The sequence below is a fragment of the Hibiscus syriacus genome, unplaced genomic scaffold, assembly GCF_006381635.1.
Source record: "Hibiscus syriacus cultivar Baekdansim isolate YM2019G1 unplaced genomic scaffold, ASM638163v2 tig00110461_pilon, whole genome shotgun sequence".
Classification (NCBI taxonomy): Eukaryota; Viridiplantae; Streptophyta; class Magnoliopsida; order Malvales; family Malvaceae; genus Hibiscus; species Hibiscus syriacus.
The window spans coordinates 967,558-987,779 of NW_024062746.1; the positions used below are offsets into that span (position 1 = coordinate 967,558).

At 36.4% G+C, this 20,222-nt stretch overlaps 4 protein-coding genes and 1 pseudogene across 6 annotated transcripts; 3 read left to right on the forward strand and 2 right to left on the reverse strand.

Moving 5' to 3' along the window:
• Positions 1–1,653: 1,653 nt before the first annotated feature.
• LOC120126726 lies at positions 1,654–4,811 on the forward strand (annotated as a pseudogene).
• Positions 4,812–5,378: 567 nt separating this feature from the next.
• LOC120126729 (protein CONSERVED IN THE GREEN LINEAGE AND DIATOMS 27, chloroplastic-like) lies at positions 5,379–7,365 on the forward strand. Of its 2 annotated transcripts, none has more exons than XM_039144835.1 (7): positions 5,379–5,726; positions 5,802–5,954; positions 6,066–6,143; positions 6,475–6,570; positions 6,715–6,750; positions 6,833–7,014; positions 7,087–7,365. In XM_039144835.1, the coding sequence occupies exons 1-7, from the start codon at positions 5,505–5,507 to the stop codon at positions 7,112–7,114; spliced, it is 795 nt and encodes a 264-aa protein (XP_039000766.1). In that variant the 5' UTR covers positions 5,379–5,504; the 3' UTR covers positions 7,115–7,365. The 2 variants fall into 2 exon arrangements, with proteins under 2 accessions (XP_039000766.1, XP_039000765.1); XM_039144834.1 differs by having other exon boundaries at positions 5,381–5,726; positions 7,115–7,365.
• A 1,294-nt stretch (positions 7,366–8,659) lies between these two features.
• Positions 8,660–9,772, forward strand: LOC120126730 (lysine-rich arabinogalactan protein 18-like). Its single transcript, XM_039144836.1, has 2 exons — positions 8,660–9,294; positions 9,541–9,772. Exons 1-2 carry the CDS (start codon positions 8,713–8,715, stop codon positions 9,619–9,621), a joined length of 663 nt encoding a protein of 220 aa, XP_039000767.1. The 5' UTR covers positions 8,660–8,712; the 3' UTR covers positions 9,622–9,772.
• A 946-nt stretch (positions 9,773–10,718) lies between these two features.
• On the reverse strand, positions 10,719–16,322 carry LOC120126723 (U-box domain-containing protein 4-like). Of its 2 annotated transcripts, XM_039144829.1 has the most exons (6): positions 16,066–16,322; positions 14,744–14,920; positions 14,114–14,394; positions 13,474–13,590; positions 11,163–13,190; positions 10,719–11,085 (listed from the first exon to the last, which is right to left on the reverse strand). In XM_039144829.1, the coding sequence occupies exons 3-6, from the start codon at positions 14,387–14,389 to the stop codon at positions 11,026–11,028; spliced, it is 2,481 nt and encodes an 826-aa protein (XP_039000760.1). In that variant the 5' UTR covers positions 14,390–14,394; positions 14,744–14,920; positions 16,066–16,322; the 3' UTR covers positions 10,719–11,025. The 2 variants fall into 2 exon arrangements, with proteins under 2 accessions (XP_039000760.1, XP_039000761.1); XM_039144830.1 differs by lacking the exon at positions 14,744–14,920 and having other exon boundaries at positions 10,720–11,085.
• An 895-nt stretch (positions 16,323–17,217) lies between these two features.
• LOC120126725 (FRIGIDA-like protein 3) lies at positions 17,218–19,616 on the reverse strand. The gene is made up of 3 exons (XM_039144831.1): positions 18,334–19,616; positions 17,980–18,155; positions 17,218–17,883 (listed from the first exon to the last, which is right to left on the reverse strand). The coding sequence occupies exons 1-3, from the start codon at positions 19,361–19,363 to the stop codon at positions 17,401–17,403; spliced, it is 1,689 nt and encodes a 562-aa protein (XP_039000762.1). The 5' UTR covers positions 19,364–19,616; the 3' UTR covers positions 17,218–17,400.
• Positions 19,617–20,222: the final 606 nt, after the last annotated feature.

A 20,222-nucleotide genomic window follows, 5' to 3' on the forward strand; every position in this document is an offset into this window, starting at 1 on the left:
TAACATTTTATATTCAAAATAGTGAAAATAATTTAAAAATATTATAATATATATATATATTATATTTACTTAAAAATATCTATAAATAATTAATTAATGTTCAAAATCATAAATAAAATTGTTTTTGTCAAAATTTAAAATTGAATATATAAATGTAAAATGAATCTAATTGAACTATCCTAAATGGTTTAACAAATTTTAAAAAAAATCGACCGAACCGGAAGAATTAGACTTATCTCAGCTCTTACGGGTGTCATTCTAGTTTAGGGTGTAAATGAATAGAGCGTTTGGTGAACCGTTCGTATATTATTCGTAGAGATGGGAACGGGGCGGGTCGGGGAGGGTTTTTGGCCACCCGCCCCAACCCGAAAACATATTTATTGTATTTAACCCCGCCTCGCCCGATGAATTTTTAATTTTTCCCATCCTGAATCCGCCCGATTTTTATACTAAAACTCCGATCCGATCCGACTCGATTCGAATATATTAATATTTTAAAATAATTAAAATAATATTTTATAATAATATATTTTATAATTATTTATTATATTTTAAAAGGTTAAAATAATATATTTTATAACAATTTTTATATTTTAATAATTAAAGAACATTTTAATTATATAAAATTAAAATTCTTAAAATATTAAATAGATTTTATATAAAAAAAATATAAATTAACCTGGTCGGGTCGGTGGTTTTTTACCTTAAACCAGGCTCAGTCTCGCCCTAAACTTATATACTACATAATCTGCCCCGAGCACCGAAATTTCAAAAACAAAATCGCCCCTATAGGGTTGAGTGAGGTCGGGACTCATCAGGTTCGAGTTTTTTATCATCCCTAAATATTCGTTTATTAAATTAAATAAACGAGTATGAATAATTTTTTTATGTTCATTTAATAAAAGAATGAATACAAACAGAGGTGCATTCGGTTCATTTATGTTCACATATAAGTTTTTTTTGTTTGTTTATTTAATATTAAATGAATGAATATAAGCAAAGGTATGTTTGACTCATTTATGTTTACAGACAAACTCATTTATCTTTTTATATTTTAAATATTAATAAAATTACATATTAAATTGAATATATGATAAAATTTAGAATTTAAACTATGAATCCTAAGAAGTTTAAGCACTAATTGTATAGTTTTACCATGTTCCCCATTATTAAAAAAAAAAACATTTTCTCCTAGCTCTCTTTCTCTTTATTTTAATTGAATATGTTCTTAAAACTAAATGAATAGTTCGTGAACGCTAAACGAATATATTCACGAATACTAAATAAATGTTAAACGAACATGTTCACGAACATTAAACGAACATGTTCACGAATGTTAAATGAGTGTTAAACGAATATGTTCATGAACATTAAACGAACACGTTCACGAACATTAAACGAACACATTCCGAACATTAAATAAATGAACACGAATACATCTAAAATATAAATAAACAAACACGAATATAACTAAAAAATTAAACGAACACAAACCGAATATAAATACCTTCAAAAATAAATAAACAAATAAAAATACAACCTTATTAGTGCAAATTCATTTCATTTACGCCCCCAGTCTAGTATCTTTGGTCTAAAAGTTCTTACCTCCAAACTCACCGTTTCACTTGGAACAGTAAAACGGCGCGTGTCTGAGATCGAAATGGGGATCGTAATCGCAACCTCCGTTTGGGAACCAAGTTCCTCCGTCTTCGTTTTCATTTCCATTTCCATTTCTTGTTTCCTCTCACGTTATCTCTTCCCTTTCTATCTCTCCAAACACGCCTCTACCAAGTCTCCTCCTTTCTCCGACCATCCAAACTCCTCCTCCTCCCTTTCTCTTCGCTTCCAACTATACTTTCTCTGTATATATTCCCTCGCTTCAGGTACATATAAAAAAATAATTTTTTTGTTTGTTTGTTTGTTGTGTTTTAATTTAATGCTAAAAAGGAGAGTTGATCTGATCTCTACGTCTTCGTATTTCTAGTGTTGGAAGGATTATGGTCGGTGTACGGAGAGTTTGAGCTGTTTTATTATGGAATAAGCAAGGAAGATACGGTGACGTTTTTGCTTATTGGATTTGGAGCTGCTCTTTTCGTTGGTAGATTCTTAGGTCTCGTTTCTGATTTAATGTGAGTAAAACTAAGCATTTACATGTTCATTGAATCATTTTAATGTCTATATTGAATGGATTAACCGTTGTCATTTATAGGTTGTATAAATTGTGAAAATTTGTATATCTTTATTTATTTATATTTATGCAGGGTCGAAAGAAAATTTGTTTGGTGTTTTTTATCTTGCACCTTATTGTTGGGATATGGAAGATGATTGTATCAAGTCCTAGCTTTTGGATAGCAAATGTATGTTTGTCTTTGGCAACATCAATATTTACCTTCAGTTTCGAGACATGGGCTGTTATTGAACATGACAAGGTTGGCTCAAACCTCAAAGATTTGGTTCTTTCTTGCTATGTTTATTTGGTTGCTAAGAAAAAAAGAGGGAATATTGAGCATGATGACATGGAAAATTTCTTTTTTCCTTTTCAGGTGGGTCATAGGCAAGATATTTCGAATGAAACATTTTGGTTGATGATTTTTTTTGAGTCTGCAATTCTGCATTTTTTATTGGAAGTCAGGTGATTGGTAATTGGATGGTGAGTTGAAATTTGGAGAAAGGGATCGGATCTCCTTCCATTGTAGCTTCCTTACTTGCGATAGTGGGTATCATCTGTAAGTCGAGAGATCATGATGGAACTCCAAAGACAATGACATTTAAGGATTATCGGGTGTCCTTTTACGCGTATATCCTCGGTGGTAAGCATTTTGTAGTTTCATTAATTCTCTTGTCTTATCCATCAAACTCATAGCGGTAGAACCTTCTAAAAATCACAAATTTAGCATCTTTTTGACATTATCCTATTTGTAACTGAACATTTAAAGTTATAAATATAGATGTACAGATGTGTGTCACATCATCAAATACATGTAATCATTTAAGGTAGATTAGAGTTTTTTCCTGAAGCTCCCTCTCCATTAAGTTCTTGTTTTCTGTCTTGACTAATGTGGTGCTACATTATTGATGATTGGGTTTTGCTGAAAGCCCTACCTTTGACTCTTAGTTTTTATCTCTTACCAAAGAAGAAAAAATGTTATTAAGTGTTGCCTTCTGCAGGTAGAAGGATATGGCTACTAACATGTGCACAAGCTTGCCTTCCTTACTCCATTGCAGTTTTCTGGATTCGTTGGCCCCCTACACAGGTGGTAAGATTGTATCTGTTTCAACAACGTATGATTAGTACTCAGTTTTGTGTTTCTTCCCTTTAGGTTTCCAAATTATCTTCTAGGAAATTTGATTCTTTGAAGTATAATGTTGAAGGTGATTTTATATGTTAGGCTGATGGTCGAGAAGTGTATCTAGGGTTGATATATCCATGCATGCTGGGGGCAAGGATGTTAGAAAGCACAGTGTTTCCCTGGCTTATTGATGCTTCGTTTCGGACTGAGGATTGCATAATGTATGCATTTGTCACACAGGCTCTTCTTTTGTCAATTATAGCTTATGATTATCAGGTATGTTTGTGCTGTCCCCCTGTAATTATTGTAACTTTATAAATTAGGGACTAGTATTTATTCTAGCCATGGCCTCAGTGTTCTTGTGGTCTGGATTGCAGGACATTGGAGTTCTGGTGACCCAGTTTTTTTTATTCCATGCCTGCATTGGCCTAAATCTGCCTTCACTTGCAAGACTGAGGACCATGTATGACAAATGTTTTCCTTTTATCAAGTTGTAAAGTAACTTTTCTTTCTTAGTGCCTTCTATATGTAGAAATTAGTTTTATTACTCTGCTTTGATCATGTATATGAAGGTATGTATCAAATGGGCTGTGTGGAGGAATGATAAGCCTTTCTCTGGCTCCTGCAAATGCAGCAATTTTGTTTCTTCTAATGCAGGTGTGACCCTGACTATTTTATGCATCCGTGCTCATCTGCATGCAGATGTGAAATGGCAGTATGAAACAAAATACACCACTGCAGCCTGCTTTCATCGGCTGCTGTCTTAAATTGGTTAAGAATGACTTAGGCATTGTGTTTTCCATGGGGCCTATGCTTGCCCCTAGTTTGGATCACTTGAGGGTAGGAAAACGAGCTCGAGCATCCCCCAATAAATTTTGTGGGAAAATTTGGAGTATGATATATGATACTATTTTCTTTTCCTGATGAACTAACTGGCTAGCTTCTTCATGTTGCAGAGAGGCTATTATCGGACCATTGAGAACTCAACAATGATAGCTTTTGCTGCAGTTGGATTATTCATGGCGGATGGTTGCATGCATGTTTTAAAACGGTGCGGAAAACAACCTTATCAAAACAGGCACAAATTATAATTGTTTCATATCCCATTTTCGACAGTATTGATGGTTTTCCTAGAGTCTATCGTTAGTCGCTGATTAAACTGAAGGCTTAAACAGAAGTCACCATTGACCTTCATATTACTAGCATGGTATGTGAAACGGCCAAAAAGGAAGAACTTATTTCCAAGTTGCAAGGATTAACTAAGTTAGATCGATAGCCTGCCAAGATGTCGACATGAGAAATACAAGCAAAGAGATTTCAGCCGGTATCAATGGCTGTCAAATACCATCGCAAGTATTATTCAACAAAAGTGAACGTGTTTTACAAAGAATTTTGTTCTGCTCTGCAAGTTCAGCTTCGAAGTATAAGAGGATGCAGCAGCAGCTTAAAGGCGACTTAATGCATCAGTTGGCCTCTGATTGTTAAGGTTAATATTTTTTTTAGTAGGAATTTTTTGCAAAAGCCTCGGGCTTGAAAGATTCACTGAGAGAATCATAACTCGACTGAAATTGAGTTCTATTATCTTTCTGCAGGGCTTTTATCTGTTTGTTTAGATTAGGGAGATAAGGTCTCTTTCCTTTACTTTATGGCTGACATGTTATTTTTGTAGAACTGAAAATGAGAAACCATTCTTTGATTTACTGTGTTATGCTATCCGGATTTGAATTGAGTGTTGGATGCTTAAACTGAAAATGAAACTGAATCTGAACTGAAGCTACAGCTCAAGCGAAACCCAACCCGAACTGTTTTCTTCCTCGAAAGGGCCCAAGCCATGAGGGGACAATCCCCGATCCATGGCCCTCACAATCTGGCTCGTGGAAGCACGAGCAATACAAAAAAAATAGCGTGCAAGTCAATTTCTGCCACAGTTTGGTTGCATTAAGCAATCCTTGCCAATTCTCACTTCTCCAACCACAAAAAATATTGGCACTTTTAATGGCGATTTATCGATTTAATCCACGTAATTCTCAGATAGACCCCATTGTTAAGAATCCTTCAAAGAAAGAAAAAAAACAAAGTAATTCTCTGATTGTATCTGATCCACTCAAATTATGTAGGACTAAACGTTGTTTTAAATGAACTCAATTATTAATTGTAGCGAGCTCTTCTTCTCTTCGCCTCCCTGGATCGAACTGTGTTGAGAAAGATAGATAGATGCTTAGATTAAATGTTCATTGTTCTCTAAATATTCCTACTCCGGCGCATATTAAGCTTGGGAGTAGTTATGGTTCTGGCTTAGCTAAGTTCAACAAGCTGCCTCGTGGGGTTCCAGTGAGGGCGTTAAAAGATGACATGGACGGTGGTATGAGCGGTGCCTTTCAAGGCCGGAGCTGGGAACCGGGCTTGGAGATCGAGGTCCCTTTTGAGCAAAGGCCGGTATGTTCACAATCTTAATATACTCTTCAAAATTGCATTTCTTATATGAACACGCAGTGCGTTTGCTGAAAATAGGTGAATGAGTACTCGTCTCTGAAAGACGGTCCTCTGTATTCATGGGGCGAGCTGGGGCCAGGCCAATTTTTCCTTCGTCTGGGAGGGCTGTGGCTAGTAACTTTCACGGTTCTTGGAGCCCCAATAGCAGCTGCAAGCTTCAATCCATCGAGGGTAAGTCCAAAAAGATCACTGTTTATGTTATTCTGACCCTTGTGGCTAAAATTCAGAATACCCATATCAAATATACTTGGTCCAAATAACATTCTGATTCGCAACTTGCAGGAACCTTTAAGATTTGTGCTTGCTGCTGGTACAGGCACTCTCTTCCTCGTGTCATTGATTGTATTAAGAATATATCTGGTATGATCGTCTTCTTCAAGTTTTAACCCTTTTTGTTGCTGTTGTGCTTAAGAATGATTCAGCCATGGCCATTTTTCAATCATTCTAGGGAATTATTGTGTGTGCCATGCATATATAAAAAACATTAAATATGTCAGTTAGCTGAAACAACAAAAGCATGATTCAGTTTAACTAAAAATCTTATAAGATAGTTCATCAAGCAATCTTAGCACCACAAATTTCTTGGAAATGACACAACAAAACAATCGATTTAACTCACATAACCACAAAGATTCTGAGTATCAGTTTCAGTGACCTTGAAAACATGAATAATGTATTCAGCATGTTGCAGGGATGGAGTTATGTTGGCGATAGACTTCTATCAGCGGTAATACCGTATGAAGAGACTGGCTGGTATGATGGTCAAATGTGGGTAAAACCACCTGTGGTTAGTACATATGTCAATGGCGGCTCTTGGTTTCTAAAGCAAGAAAATTCTTTCACCATACTCTTTAAGATACACCGTCAAAAGCTTTTGCAGATACAATTTTATCCACTATATTGCTATCTTTAATCCCTTTTCCCTTTACAGGTCCTGGCCCGTGACAGATTGTTGGGCTCCTATAAGGTACTATATATCATATTCATATTTTATGAATGAAAACAAGGCCATGAAAGCTAGACATGAGAAAATGTATGATGGACTCCAGGTTAAACCAGTTATCAAGTTGTTGAAACAGACACTAGTTGGAACAGGGTCCTTGCTTGTTACATCGGTGTTTCTATTTATATTCGCTGCACCGATGGAGGATTTCTTTAAAACAACATTCGTCACAAGAGATGCATCATCAAGTGTTCTTGCTTCAAAAACCAACACAAAGTTCAATCTAAGGTACGTACATGGATGTCACACATGAAGAATCAACATAAACTCAAGTTCTCTAAATGTCATGGTATGTTGCAGCACCGCTTTCCATATATATGTTTTGTAGGAAGAGGAGTTGCTTAGCCTGCCGATAGAGGTTAAGGATGATGACGATCTAGCAGCGGCTGCGGCAGAGGCTGCTGATGGAAGACCAGTGTACTGCAGGGATAGATTTTATCGTGCATTAGCGGGTGGGCAGTACTGCAAATGGGAAGATCTAATGAAGTAGTTAGCTTGGTTGTATTCTGGACCTGGGTAGTTGAAGAATGGAAAGGGAATGGAAAACTTGATCCTCTTGGAATTTTTATATGGTCAATTCGCTTTGAACTGTAGCTAAAGAATATGTAAATGCAAAATTTGCTGCATCATTCATGCTACTCAGAAAGTTTAAAGAAACAAACCCACACACATCGTGATTAAAACGTTTTAAATACAGTTTGATATCGTTTAAGTATGCATTGAGTTCGAGACTTTGTATGTAGAAAATTCTCAATGGGAGACCTACCCACAAAAAAATCAAGTATGCGACACAGATCGATTTGAATTAGTTATGGCAAAGTTCTAGAGAATCGGGAGGGCAACAAAAAAAAACGTTGTTTATTTGTAATTATACTGTATATGAAGTTTAGTACTGTGAAATATGATTTTTAAATGATTACATAAATTAGTTTAATTAAATTCGTTTCTATATATTATGAAGAAACTGAATTAAGTTTTTGATTTAAAATTAGACCTTCTTTGAGCTTTCCTCTTGGCTTTATTAACATAACAATTAAGGATGAATTGTTATTTGATACACTATTAGTAGAAAAAAGATTAACAAATGATTTTATGATGATAATATGTGTTTTATTTATTTATTTAATATGACCCAAGTATTTTTTGGTAAAATTTTAAAACAATGAATTTTTTATAAATTAAAAATTATCTAAAGTGTTAATATTTATATTTTAAATTTTAATTTAATACAAATTCAAATATTTAATTGAGAGTTAATTTATATTTACAAAAGAATTGGAGATCAATTTGTAAATTGAAGTTGGAGACAGAATTACATCCAAATAAAAGCCAAAGGTCAAATTGCATCCAACAAAAAGTCGGGGCCAAATGGCACATCAAAGACAAAGTTAGGGGCTAAAGGTACATTAATCCATGATCAAACATTTACCATAATTATCATTAAAAAATGAACCCTTAAATACTTTACAATTTGAAGTGACATTTACCCCGATGTCCTAATCGTATCAGCTTTACTCCCTGACGCAGCCACCTCCCATTTGTTTGTGACATTGGGGGGAAAAAATACCCGACCGGCGGCTACATCACAACTCACCCTCTTCCTCGAGACATGTTCAGCGGTCTACAAAAATGAATTAAAAGTTAAGTTTAATTAGGACTGTCACATAATTAATAACGTGTCAGCAAATTAACATGGCTCTTTTCTGTGGGCTCCGATTCCAGACTGTGTCGACTCTGGATCGCCACGTTACACTGTCTCTTTGTTTGATAGTTTTGATGCTCATGGCCCCATAAGAGGTTTCCCATCGAACGGTTATTTCTGATCTCAACATCAATTTTTTCCTGACTTTATTTATATATTTAGACCCTCTCTCTTACTACCTTACCAGTTTCTTTTACCACTTCACTCTCCCGCTATCTCAAACAATGGATCTTAGAAGCGCATTTGCGGTTGCTTTGATTGCTATTGTGGTGACCGCTGTCGCTGCTCAAACTCCGGCAGTCGCGCCTGCTAAATCTCCGCCGGCAGCGACAACTCCTGCTACTGCTCCCGTGAGTAAGCCTAAATCACCGGCTCCCACGGCTGCCCCTACCACTTCTCCATCAACTTCTTCACCACCGGCTGCGGCGGTTCCAGCTTCATCTAAATCTGCTCCGGCTTCTTCTCCTCTGGCTGCTACTCCAGTGAGTTCGGCACCTGCTTCTTCTCCTCCGGCTGCTCCTCCAGTGAGTTCGCCACCGCCTCCGGTACATGTAAGTTCTCCTCCTACCAAATCACCTCCCGTTGCTGCACCGAGTCCTCCTCCAGAGAGTTCGGCCTCACCTCCGGCTCCTGTTGTGGCACCGACTACTGCTCAGGTTCCGGCACCAGCTCCAAGCAAGAAATCTAAGAAACACAATGCGCCCGCTCCTTCTCCCGATTTGCTCGGATCTCCTGCAACACCAACTGGCGCTCCTGGACCTAGCCTCGAAGCTTCTTCTCCCGGGCCTTCGGTTGCTGCCGATCAGGTACATTCTACTGTCTTCACTTACATTTCAATCTAGTTTTCTTCTATCTTACACAGTTCAACAATGCACTTCCAGATCTGAGCAGTTAGACTCATTACACTGCATACATTAACAAACTCGATCTTACACTGCATTAATATATTCAAAAAAACTTTTTAATTTTATTATTTTATATGTGAAAGAATCATTTATAGTTTTCAAAAATCGTTGAATTGTTTTATGCGGAAAATGAAATAAAAAATGCAGAGTGGAGCAGAGACAATGAAGAACATAAAGAAGATTGGCGGGTTGGCATTGGGTTGGGCAACCATTGCTCTGGTGCTCTAGACTAGATTTCACCACATTCAACATTTGCTTTGTAATTCCTTAGCGTAATGATAGTTTGACTTCGACAGGCTGAGACTGCAGTTTTTCTTTAGTGTTTTCTGGACAATTCGTTTGGTATTTTGGCTTTAGGACATATGCTTTTCATCATTTACCCGTTCCTTTTTGTCTTTAATATCATTTTCTTATTTATTCTTCGATCTTATTTTAATAAAATCACAATTTGTTTTACTATATAGTACTTTTTTTTGTATTGCCAACACCAATTAATCAAAAAAAAGAATACGAGATTGTACAAGTTCACTAAACCGGATTGGTTGCGTTGCGTTTCAAGCAATAATTAAATATTTGATTTTTTTTTTCATTCCCAAATTATACAAAATATCTAGGCATAATGTCAAAAATAATCCCTAAAGTTTACAAAAATAACCATTTTATCCCTTTTTTTAAAAGAATTTTGACCCTCACGTTTTACTTGAGGGGCAAAACACTTCCGCTATAGATAAAAATTATTAGTTAATACATGATTAACACTTAAAATATTAGTCTTTTTTAATTTAAAATAAAATGTTAAGTGTTAAAATACCCCAAAAAGAAGGAGATTTTACCTTAAAATAAAACATTAGAAGTCAAAATACTCAAAAAAATAGAATATAGGATAAAATGAGCATTTTGATAAACGTTGATAGTTAATTTTAACATGCCAAATATCTAAATTATTGAAAGAAAACTTGATAATATTACATGGAAACTATTTTAAAAGCTTTAAAGAACCTGAACCGAAATCAAAATGAAACAATAAGGAAATAAAATTCAGACTGCTCTTCGACCAGCTTAAAGAACATCAATTAAGGCTGTTTGTCCAATTGATAAATGAAATATTGCATAAGCAAATAACTCTCGAGAGATTATAATAGTCAATTTAAAAGAAATGGATTTTGATCTGACAATGTCAAACAAAATGGAACTACAGAGAAGCATAAAATGCCCGCGTCTTGGTTGGCTGCCTGCAAATGCATGACTTATGAATCAATCTGACTATCGAGTTTAATCTGAAAAACAGTGGAGTTGAAAGAATAAATAGCCATGGGGCGTAAACCAGGACATTATTCATCGATTCGTGTTATTACCCCCCCCCCCCCAACAAGCTCGTCGTTAAGACCAGACAGACTCACATTTATGAAATTCCCTTCTTACAATCACAAATACACATAAAAAAGAAGAAGCATTTCACAAGAGGACTCCATTGAATCCTCTACAAACTAAAATTTTCGATTTCCTACACACCCTGTAAAATGTAAATCCAAGGAGCAAACCTTCCAAATGCAATAATTTGGCACATTAAATGTATGCAACCTGTATCTTAGATCCAATGCCTTGGATGCCGTGAAAGTTGTTTTCCTACTTTCAGCCTCTCCCACCACTACCATGTCGTTGGCTTCTGAAGTAGGTCAGAAGTGCCTGTGCCTGCAACCAACAGCAGCTTATGATAATTTTCAAGAAAGGTAAAAGAAAGATATTTTTAGGAAATAACAGGAGTATACCTTCTCTCTAGCTCTTGGGGTGCCTGACTGGGACAAGGCCACTAGTGGTGGAACAGCTCCTTCTTGGAGCACCATACTGCAAAACCGACCGCTGGTCGTACAGAGTTGTAAAAGAGCAGCGGCAGCATTTTCCTTCCCTCTCACTGAACCCAACTCAACAACTTCGACCAGCACAGGAATCCCACCCTCCTGCCCAATAGCATTCCTCCCTTCAGGAACTGTAGCAAGATTAGCCAAAACAGCAACTGCCTTATCAACCATTCCAGCTGCTGGGTCCATCAAGTCTACAAGGTGCCTTACAGCACCAGCTTGCACAATTCGGGCCTTGTTTTCATGAAATATTGACAGATTAAACAAGGCGGTAGCTGCATCTTTCTTTCCCCTAGGAGTACCATTCCCCAATAAATCAACAAGAGGCTCAATTGCCCCAGACCTTCCAATCTTGACTTTGTTATCCTCAATGACCGAAAGACTAAAGAGAGTAGCAGCAGAGTTTTCTTTGGCTTCAGGGCTTCCTGTCTCAAGGACATGAATCAGAGGCTCAATTGCATTGGCATCAGCAATAGCTGTTTTGTTGTTATCATTAATTGATAAGTTAAGAAGTGCTGTAACAGTATTTTCCTGAATCTTTGTATCCGGTGAACGAAGCAAATCAACTAGCAAGGTAATGGCCCCACAGTTTGCTATTATAATCCGATTATCCGTATTGTGTTTAGCAAGTAACCTGAGTTGAGTTGTGGCCTCTCTTTGATTATCAACTGAAGTGCTCTTCAAGTCATCTACCAACTTCTTAACCTGGGTTTCAATGCCAGAAAGATCAGCCCCGTTCTCAACACCAGGAGAAGAAACTATCCTTGGAATGAACCGCTCTGATGGCCGGCGCCAGATTGTTTGGCTTCGAGATCGTGCTTCTACCAATCGAGGAGGAAACTCAGGTTCTCTCTGTGAGACGACTGAGCTGACTGTAGGCTGTGAGTCAGATTTAACCTCCCCAGAAACATCACTATTGTAGGCTGTGAGATGAGTTTCAGAAGTCTCATTGGCATCTCCAACTGCTCCTTGAGGAGAATCTGAATTAGGAAGTGCACTAGAAGCTGAAACAGATCTTGTATGGTTCTGAGATGACTGTCCGGCATTGTTAGAAGCTGACACAGGTGGTTCGCAAACAGAATTGTTATACCTTTGTTCCAACTCTGAACTGTCTACGGAACTATTTGGTGATGTTCTTGCAACATCCAGACTCTCTCCATTTCCAGCTATACCTGGCATGGAACCCCCTGAGGTAGAACGAGGATGCAGTGGGGAGGTTCCCTCCCGATGAATTCCACTGGAAGTGACTAGGTTCTTACCAGCTTGACCTCTAGACCGTGACTCAGGTGATAATGGTTGGCTGCTTCTAGGAGCAAAACTATTTGAATCCCTTGGCAAACCAGACTCTGCAGTCACAAGAAGCAGATAGGACTGGTTTAAACTGGACTTCATGGGATTAGGCAACTTCACATTGTTTGACTCACACCAGTTTGCAATTAGTGCCTTTACTGTATAATTAGGAATAAGATTGGTATGAGTCAAAGTTTGCCGTGTCTTGGGGCAGACAGTGAGACCAAGACCAATCCAGTTCTTAATGAAAGCCCGCTCATAGGTTTGTCCAGATGCCACAATCACAGGATCAGTCATTAGCTCTAGGGAAAGGGGGCAGCAGAAATCAGTAGGTATGGGAACCGGGCTACTGGTTGCAGATTGTTTCATTAATAGAAGACGATCATGCATGCGAGTTACAAGAGCAATTATTTGATCAATAAATTCAGCTTCTGCAGTATTTTCAGCTTGTTCAGCATTCTCCTTCAACTTTTCAAGGGCTACAGCTTCTATCAGAATCTCCTGGTTTGACCTCAAGCTCAAGTTCTCTGCAATTTTCACTATTATGTCCGAGGATGGTCCAACACTATCCACTTGATCCCGTATGGCTTCCCTGATGACAGATGATGCTTGTTCATATGCTACATGCTTAATTTTCTGTAAGCAATCCTGCAATCAATTGGCAATAATTAAAAATCCTGAAATGTGGATTCTCCTTTAGCATTTTTTTAACTCAGAAATCAAATCAAAATGAAAGCTAAATATTTTCTCACATCTCAAAACTGTATACTTGCATGACATTCACTCTCCAATAAATGGCTTTTTTTTGGTATATGGTAATAATTGTGAGAATACAACAATTATGCTGTATTTATAAAACTTGAGCACAACATGAAGAGTACAAGCTTCAAATAAAAGTATAAAACCTCAAGTAACTTGGGTTATAAATTACCTCAACAGATGCTGACCTCAATTTATCAGGCAGATGCTGATGGGAAGACTTCAAGAACTGGAACATATCCAGGCTAGAATTCCGAATCTTTGATATTAATGACTCAACTTGCAGAACCTAGAGACCAAGTGGAACAGAAGATGATTATCCAAGTTCATTTAATTAAAGGTCAACACTAATCGACTAGTAGCTAGCTAATAAGAAAAATATCTTCTTATATATAATATTATTTTCTGAAAAGGCACCCATCTATAGCAATTTTCCATCTAAATATGAGCAAACATCAAAGAATCAGGGCTTAAGGGGCTAAATATATTCCAAAAGCTATACATTCCAACATGATAATGGTCTAATAACCATAAGAAATAAGAAGAAAATGCACAAATCCATAGACCATAGGGGCAGAAAATATGTCTAACAGGTTATTGCACAAGAATTACCTGTAAAGTTACAACAATAATCTACGACACATTTCATATGAAAATATTAACGTTCAGACGAGTAAATTAGTAATTGATCAAAGCTTCATGATATCAGGTGTATGCCGATGCCTAAAAGGTTAACTTAAGTACTTCTTCCAGCCGTAAGCTGACTGAAATTGCTAAGTGAAGTTATGAACTTAAAGTAACTGGTAACTTACAAAGTAAACTTTACTCGAAAGGGGTTGCCAGCTTTCAAATTGCTCTCTCAATTCTTCTATAGAGAGACTTAGCCCTTCCAATGCCTTACTAAGCACTTCATCAGAAGATATTTCTGAATCAAGGATAGAGCTAAGAAATGGCTTCAACAACTTTAATATCTCTTCTGCTCCCTGGTAATACTTCTGAACTGGATCAGAGTTGATGTTCTCAGAAGATGACAAATTTAAAAATGAGGAAATGTTACTGAGAAGTGCTTTTAACAAAGATATCTCCATATGATCTGATTAACAAAAAAGAAGTCGGAGAGATCACAAGTAAGAAAGAGGAGAAGGACAAAAACAACAACAGCAACAATAATAACTACAATGCATAGCATAAAAGCAATATGATATATCTTTGTCATGAAAATACAGGAAGCTTAGAGCCTAATTACTTTGGTTCAACAAATATTTTCTTTCTTAGCATTCAATTTAACCTAAACCAAAATCATCAGTGAACTAGAGCATATGCCAGCAACACCACCAATACTGGTTATTTTTTCATAACAAAACTGATACAGGGACAAAATGGAAAAAGAAAAAGAAAAGTAAAACAGGTAAGCCCACAAAAATTGAGAACGTAGCACGTACCTTGTTAAACAGAAGAAAAAAAATCAATGATGGATTAAGGATCCTTTGGAAACCATATTAGTCCATAAAACTGAAGAAAACCCTTTGAACACCAGTACCACAGCTTATGTAGCACACTATCTTGATAACAAGAACCAGACAGGTATTTTGAAATCTCATCTTCGCCAACTAGCAATCCTAATAAAGAATAAAAAATAATAAATGAATAATTTAAACCACCAAATATATTATTGACCGCCAAAATGCAAGCCTAAAAGAATAATCAAAAGCAACCTCTCGGCATTAAACATAACACGATGCCCGACCACCCACCATCGAGGAGAGAGTTAGCTGACTAATCAAGCCAAATTCTTGTCAAAGATTATATGGAATAAATGAAGATTAGGGAATAATTGAAACTGTTCCTTCAATGGATTCATCTTTACTCCAATGCCTCATAAACTTCAGTACTACAGGCAGAGTCCCTCTTCACTAAAGCCCATGTATCTAGAAAATTAACAGTTAGTTATTTGTATATATTGTTCCTATTTTTTGTTATCATTCACACTTCTATAAAAAATTAATGCATATCAGATATTCAGATGTACCTTTTGGAATAAAAAAAAGATATCATTGGAACAAAAATAACCAGATAAGACTACTGGGATGTAGAATCATCCATACGATGATCTAAACCCAGTATTAGCATGTTTCAATTCGAGGATAAGAAAACCTTAACAAGAATTAAAAAAAGCAAACATAAAACGTTACAGCAACCATGTTCAAACTCCACATGCTACTAGATTAAAACTAGCGCAGCAGTAATGAAACCAACAAATTTACCCGAATCATTACTTCCAAAACCTATCTTCAAATGGTTTCTAATATCATTTATATGGAGCAGATTATAATTTATGTGCTTTCCAAGTTCCCACTAACGGTATAATAATATCACAATTATTCAAATTCTTTTATACCTGAATGATTTTGTCACTATTTGTATTGTAGTTATATAAAAGTAATAATAATTTGTTCAAAGAACAAACTTCAGCTGTTTTTCGCGGTTTCCCAGCAGCAAGGCAAACAAACAAACAAATCCCTAAACACCATCATTCCTCCTATAAAATCTCAATCCAAAAACCCACTTATCCTTTCAAACTCATACTAAGAAACAACATGATCATAAAGAAAGTAGCTAGATCAAATGGGTTTCCTCATTCTTTAAAAAATATCCAACTCCAAGAAGTAAACAAGAACCTGAATTCGTATATAAACAACAAAAGATAATTAAACTTAAGAAATAAAGAGAAAATTTTCAAAGACGCGGAAAAAAAAAAAGGTACCTTAATGCAGCTTTGAATTCTGGGTTCTTTCCCCTTTGATGGTCCGCTGATCTTTCCAAGAAAATAAATAAATTAGTCCCAGATTTCGCTATTCTGTTGCTGGGTCTTCAGGCATTTTTACCCCTTTTTCCAGTTTTTTTTTTTAAATTTTATTTCGGGATTAGTTAATTCTTTATTTATTTAATCGTTTTGCTTGCGTTGCTTAGTTGGAGATTGGTGGATTCTCGTCGTTTTGGAATTTTATTTATGAATATTTTGACTTGAATTTTCGGAATGTATTTTAATTATACTTTTATGATCGGCCACAAGCAGTAATCCGGCATAAATAATTAAATATCCTCACATTTTTTACTAATCCAATAAAAGCATTTTCCATGAGAATATACATACATAAATTTCATTTTCTTTCTCATTTTTCCCGAATAATAGTATTTAATTAAATAATTATAATTCAATCATTATAAAAATACGATTAGTATACAAATAATTTTTTTTCTTAAATAGTCTGAGATGATTATAATATAATATTTGTTTATCATCTTTATTAACCATTACCAACGTACACACATTCATAGGCGGAATTAGGATGAAATTATGGGAGAGACTAAATTGTTTATCTTTGAAATTAACAAGATTTTAAAAACTAATTAAACGACAAAAGATAGAGGATTGAAACTTAATTTCAATAATTTCAAAATTGTCACGTCTTAAAAAGTAATTAAATAAAAAAAAGTTAGACAATACTTTAAAACTGATGTTTTAAAAATAAATAAACTATAAAATTTTAGGAAAGTCAAGACTTAATATTAATGGTTTTAAAACTTTTAAGAGTTTAAAATACAATTAAACCATAAAAGTTGGGTGAGTCATGTCCCTTTTGCCCCCACGTGATTCTGCCTCTAGACACATTCTATAGACACAACTGTTCAAACATAAAATTAGAACTGTTCGAACCTAAAATCAATAACTATATTCTATTTAATTACTGATGTTATTCCAAATAAACTTAAAAGTTTAAAATATATGATAATTGGAGTAACTTAAAAGTTTAAAATATATGATAAAGGAAATATAAGCAAGCAAAAACATGTTCTTGCGATTAGTTTAGATTATTCTGAATAACCGACATTTTCAATTTTATATTACACGCCGTTGAAAATCAACATCTTTTTCTATAAAATTAAAATGCATGTCCTGAACTAGAATTATCTTACCAGTTACCCGTTCAGAAAATTACAAAATTAGCATCAAGTAATAGACTTGATATTTAGCATCAAGTACGAGCAAAAACACTGATCAAATTCAGTCTATATAATGAACTTTGCCTCTCAAGAATTACAAGTATGGCTGGTTTGATGGTTGCAATCTGCTACTGCCATGGTTACCGTAGTTAGATGTAGTTGCATTGTGTGAAGGAGCCGGACCTCTGTCGTTTTGTGGATAGAAGTATAATCTTTGATCATTAGCTTGTGAAGCATATGCGGGTTGGGTCGGGACTTGAAAATTGTAGGGGTTGGGAACAGCATGAGGGTACCTTTGGACCATACCGACATAAGCATGACTCTCGGTGTAAATAGTCGGAGCCTGCCAACCAGGAGGTTTCCGTAACCCTTTGAATCCACTGTTGGGTCTTAATCTCTTTGACGAGTGTCGTTTACCGAAATCTCCCGGCCTCTTCTTATTATCTGCTTTTGATTTTTCCAGTTGAGCAAGCCTTTTCTGGAGTGGGTCAAGTGGGTAATCGGCTTCTAGCCCATAATCATGAACACAGCTTATCACGGCTCTCAATGCTGCAAGTTCTAGTGCATTAAAATCGACCTGTATATGGAAATAACCATTTCTTATCTTTGTATAGAAAAAATACATATCAAAAGCATTCTAAGCATGAGGCAGTTGGTCATCCGGAATACAAACCTGTGGACCAGCAGCACCACCAGAGTGTCCACCCTTCCCTTGGGAATTTCTCCTCAAATCTTTCAAGTATGTCTTCAATAGGGGCACGGTCGGAAAAGTTTCAGTAAGCTGTAAGGCATGAATGAGTCGTACAGCATCTATTTGCCTCCCGCTGTTAATCAGTAATTGAACAACAACTGTGACAGAGAGACATGGTTTAGCAAATCTACACCAAACAGTGGAGTACTATATATTTCAAATAATCTAGAGCTTAAACCAAAAGGTTAACAAAAGTCGAGGCTCAAGCCACATCTTATGGAAGCAAGGGTCCAGCCTCCAAACCCCATTAGGTCAGTTAATTAAAAGAACACCAACCTGGCATTTTGTGTGTTAACCCAATGGAATGACAGAGCTCAGGTGCCTCCCGGCGGTGAGCAACTACAACAACAAGCTTGCAGAGTTCTTCTTCATCAAATTCCGAAGCAATCCTAAAAGTAGCAAGGAGCTGCAGAAAAGCCTCCACTTTCAATGATTTGCCATTGGTAGTATCATTGCCCGCACTAGACAACTTGGGTTTCCACTCATAAGCAATTGCCTTGGCTTGTTGCTTGGTTTCGGGGTTCAGAAGGTGCTCAGCACCAGGGTCTATTCTGGCCAAAAAGGCAGACATTGCTTCTATTAGGACAACACAGGATTTGCGCATTCCCTGAAGGGAAGCATCCACAGTTTGAGTTGTTTCATCAGGAGGGTAAAACCCCTGCAATGAATCCAGCACTAAACGAGCTGGTTCACTTGCACTTTCTAATGCAAAGGAAAGTTCCTGAGAAATGCCAGATAGATTTTTCTGATTCTCCATTACAAAATTAAGAAGTCCTTTTGCATCCATTTGCTCACAAAATTGAGTCAGCTCTGGACATGGCTTAACATCAGCAGCCACAATTTCAGTATTTTCACCTGTTTTATGAGGAAAGTCCTCATCAGGAGAGTTTCTATTATCGATAGGGCTGCTTACCTTGATGTCTTTGTTGACCCCCGTATCGAGAGGATCCACATATGTTGCTTGGAAATTTGAATGTGCCTCTGCAATGGCAGCAACAGCAGCATCTTTCAGCTCCTGAATTCGATCCAAGAAGTCTAGTTCCTTAGCAGCAACAGCTGCCTCCTCCTCCAAAATCAATGCAAGAGTATTACCTTCTTTCTCCTTGTACTCCTCCTCCTTAGCTTCTAGTTCTTCATATTTCTTCTTTAATGTTATATCAAGATTGCGAAAATGTTGTTCAATTTCTGTCCACTGAACCTTGTCAGAAGCATCTTTGCAAGTTTCCAGTTCAAAAACTGCCTTGCAAAGCTGCTCTATCAGAGAAGATGCAGCACCATTTTCCAAATGTTTCCTGGTACTGGCCATACTTGTGAACCGTCAAAGGAAGTTAAGGGTCAACCTACAACATTCGATTGAAAATTCGTAATCAAATAAACACAACCGACACAGTCGAAGCTAAGGGATAAAGAGTACAAAGCACTACCCTGCTAAATCAGTTCCAACATAATAGCAAATCATACAAAAAATGTAGGACAAGGCTTTCAAGATAAACCTAGAGGTTGTTACCAAGCAGAGCATCCATTGCATTATATGTATAAACACACACTTTACCGCCTAGAGATCGCCAAATTCACGTTCTTACATCCTTGCACCAGGTCTAAAAACAGCTATTCAAGTCTCAAAGGAAACTAATCCCTAAGCATTCATAGTAAATGTAAACGTCAATAACCAACATGTTAAAATTGCAAAAGAAAAAAAAGATGAACCGAAGATTCTTCATTGCATTTTTCTGTTAGTCGCACCATGATATATTTAAACCAATTAAGCTCACGAAACTGAATTTTATTTGTCTAAAATTCGCCTAGCAATTTGCTTTCGTTTTTGTCCCCTTTTATTATTGTAAGCCGAAGTGAATTCCTTGGTTTTCTCAACAACCTAAATATCCTGATCTTCACCCTTTTTTGCATTGTTTGATATTTTTAAAAACACTCAACATAAACAAAACAAAAAAACACCGAAAAATCAATAAATAGAACCAAAATTATAAATGAATTTAACTGAAATAACGATAAATTAATATATGCGTATATACATACCTCGACCGGCAGCCGATGAAAAGAAGAACCCTAAACTAAACGCAGGAAATTGAAGAATCTCTGGTGCAGAAAGAGGAAATGAATAAAAACCCTTTGCAATTTGCTCGCAAATTTCTTATTTTTCTCCG

Coding starts and splice junctions, on each gene's coding strand:
- LOC120126725 (XM_039144831.1), bottom strand. CDS start 19,363: ATGGCCAGTACCAGGAAACATTTGGAAAATGGTGCTGCATCTTCTCTG. Junction 18,156..18,333: donor GTTAACACACAAAATGCCAG/GTTGGTGTTCTT, acceptor TCTCTGTCACAG/TTGTTGTTCAATTACTGATT. Junction 17,884..17,979: donor GTGGTGCTGCTGGTCCACAG/GTTTGTATTCCG, acceptor TTCCATATACAG/GTCGATTTTAATGCACTAGA.
- LOC120126723 (XM_039144829.1), bottom strand. CDS start 14,389: ATGGAGATATCTTTGTTAAAAGCACTTCTCAGTAACATTTCCTCATTT. Junction 13,191..13,473: donor TGAGGTCAGCATCTGTTGAG/GTAATTTATAAC, acceptor AATTGATTGCAG/GATTGCTTACAGAAAATTAA. Junction 11,086..11,162: donor CCCCAAGAGCTAGAGAGAAG/GTATACTCCTGT, acceptor TGTTGGTTGCAG/GCACAGGCACTTCTGACCTA.
- LOC120126729 (XM_039144835.1), top strand. CDS start 5,505: ATGCTTAGATTAAATGTTCATTGTTCTCTAAATATTCCTACTCCGGCG. Junction 6,144..6,474: donor TTGTATTAAGAATATATCTG/GTATGATCGTCT, acceptor AGCATGTTGCAG/GGATGGAGTTATGTTGGCGA. Junction 6,751..6,832: donor GATTGTTGGGCTCCTATAAG/GTACTATATATC, acceptor GATGGACTCCAG/GTTAAACCAGTTATCAAGTT.
- LOC120126730 (XM_039144836.1), top strand. CDS start 8,713: ATGGATCTTAGAAGCGCATTTGCGGTTGCTTTGATTGCTATTGTGGTG. Junction 9,295..9,540: donor CTTCGGTTGCTGCCGATCAG/GTACATTCTACT, acceptor TAAAAAATGCAG/AGTGGAGCAGAGACAATGAA.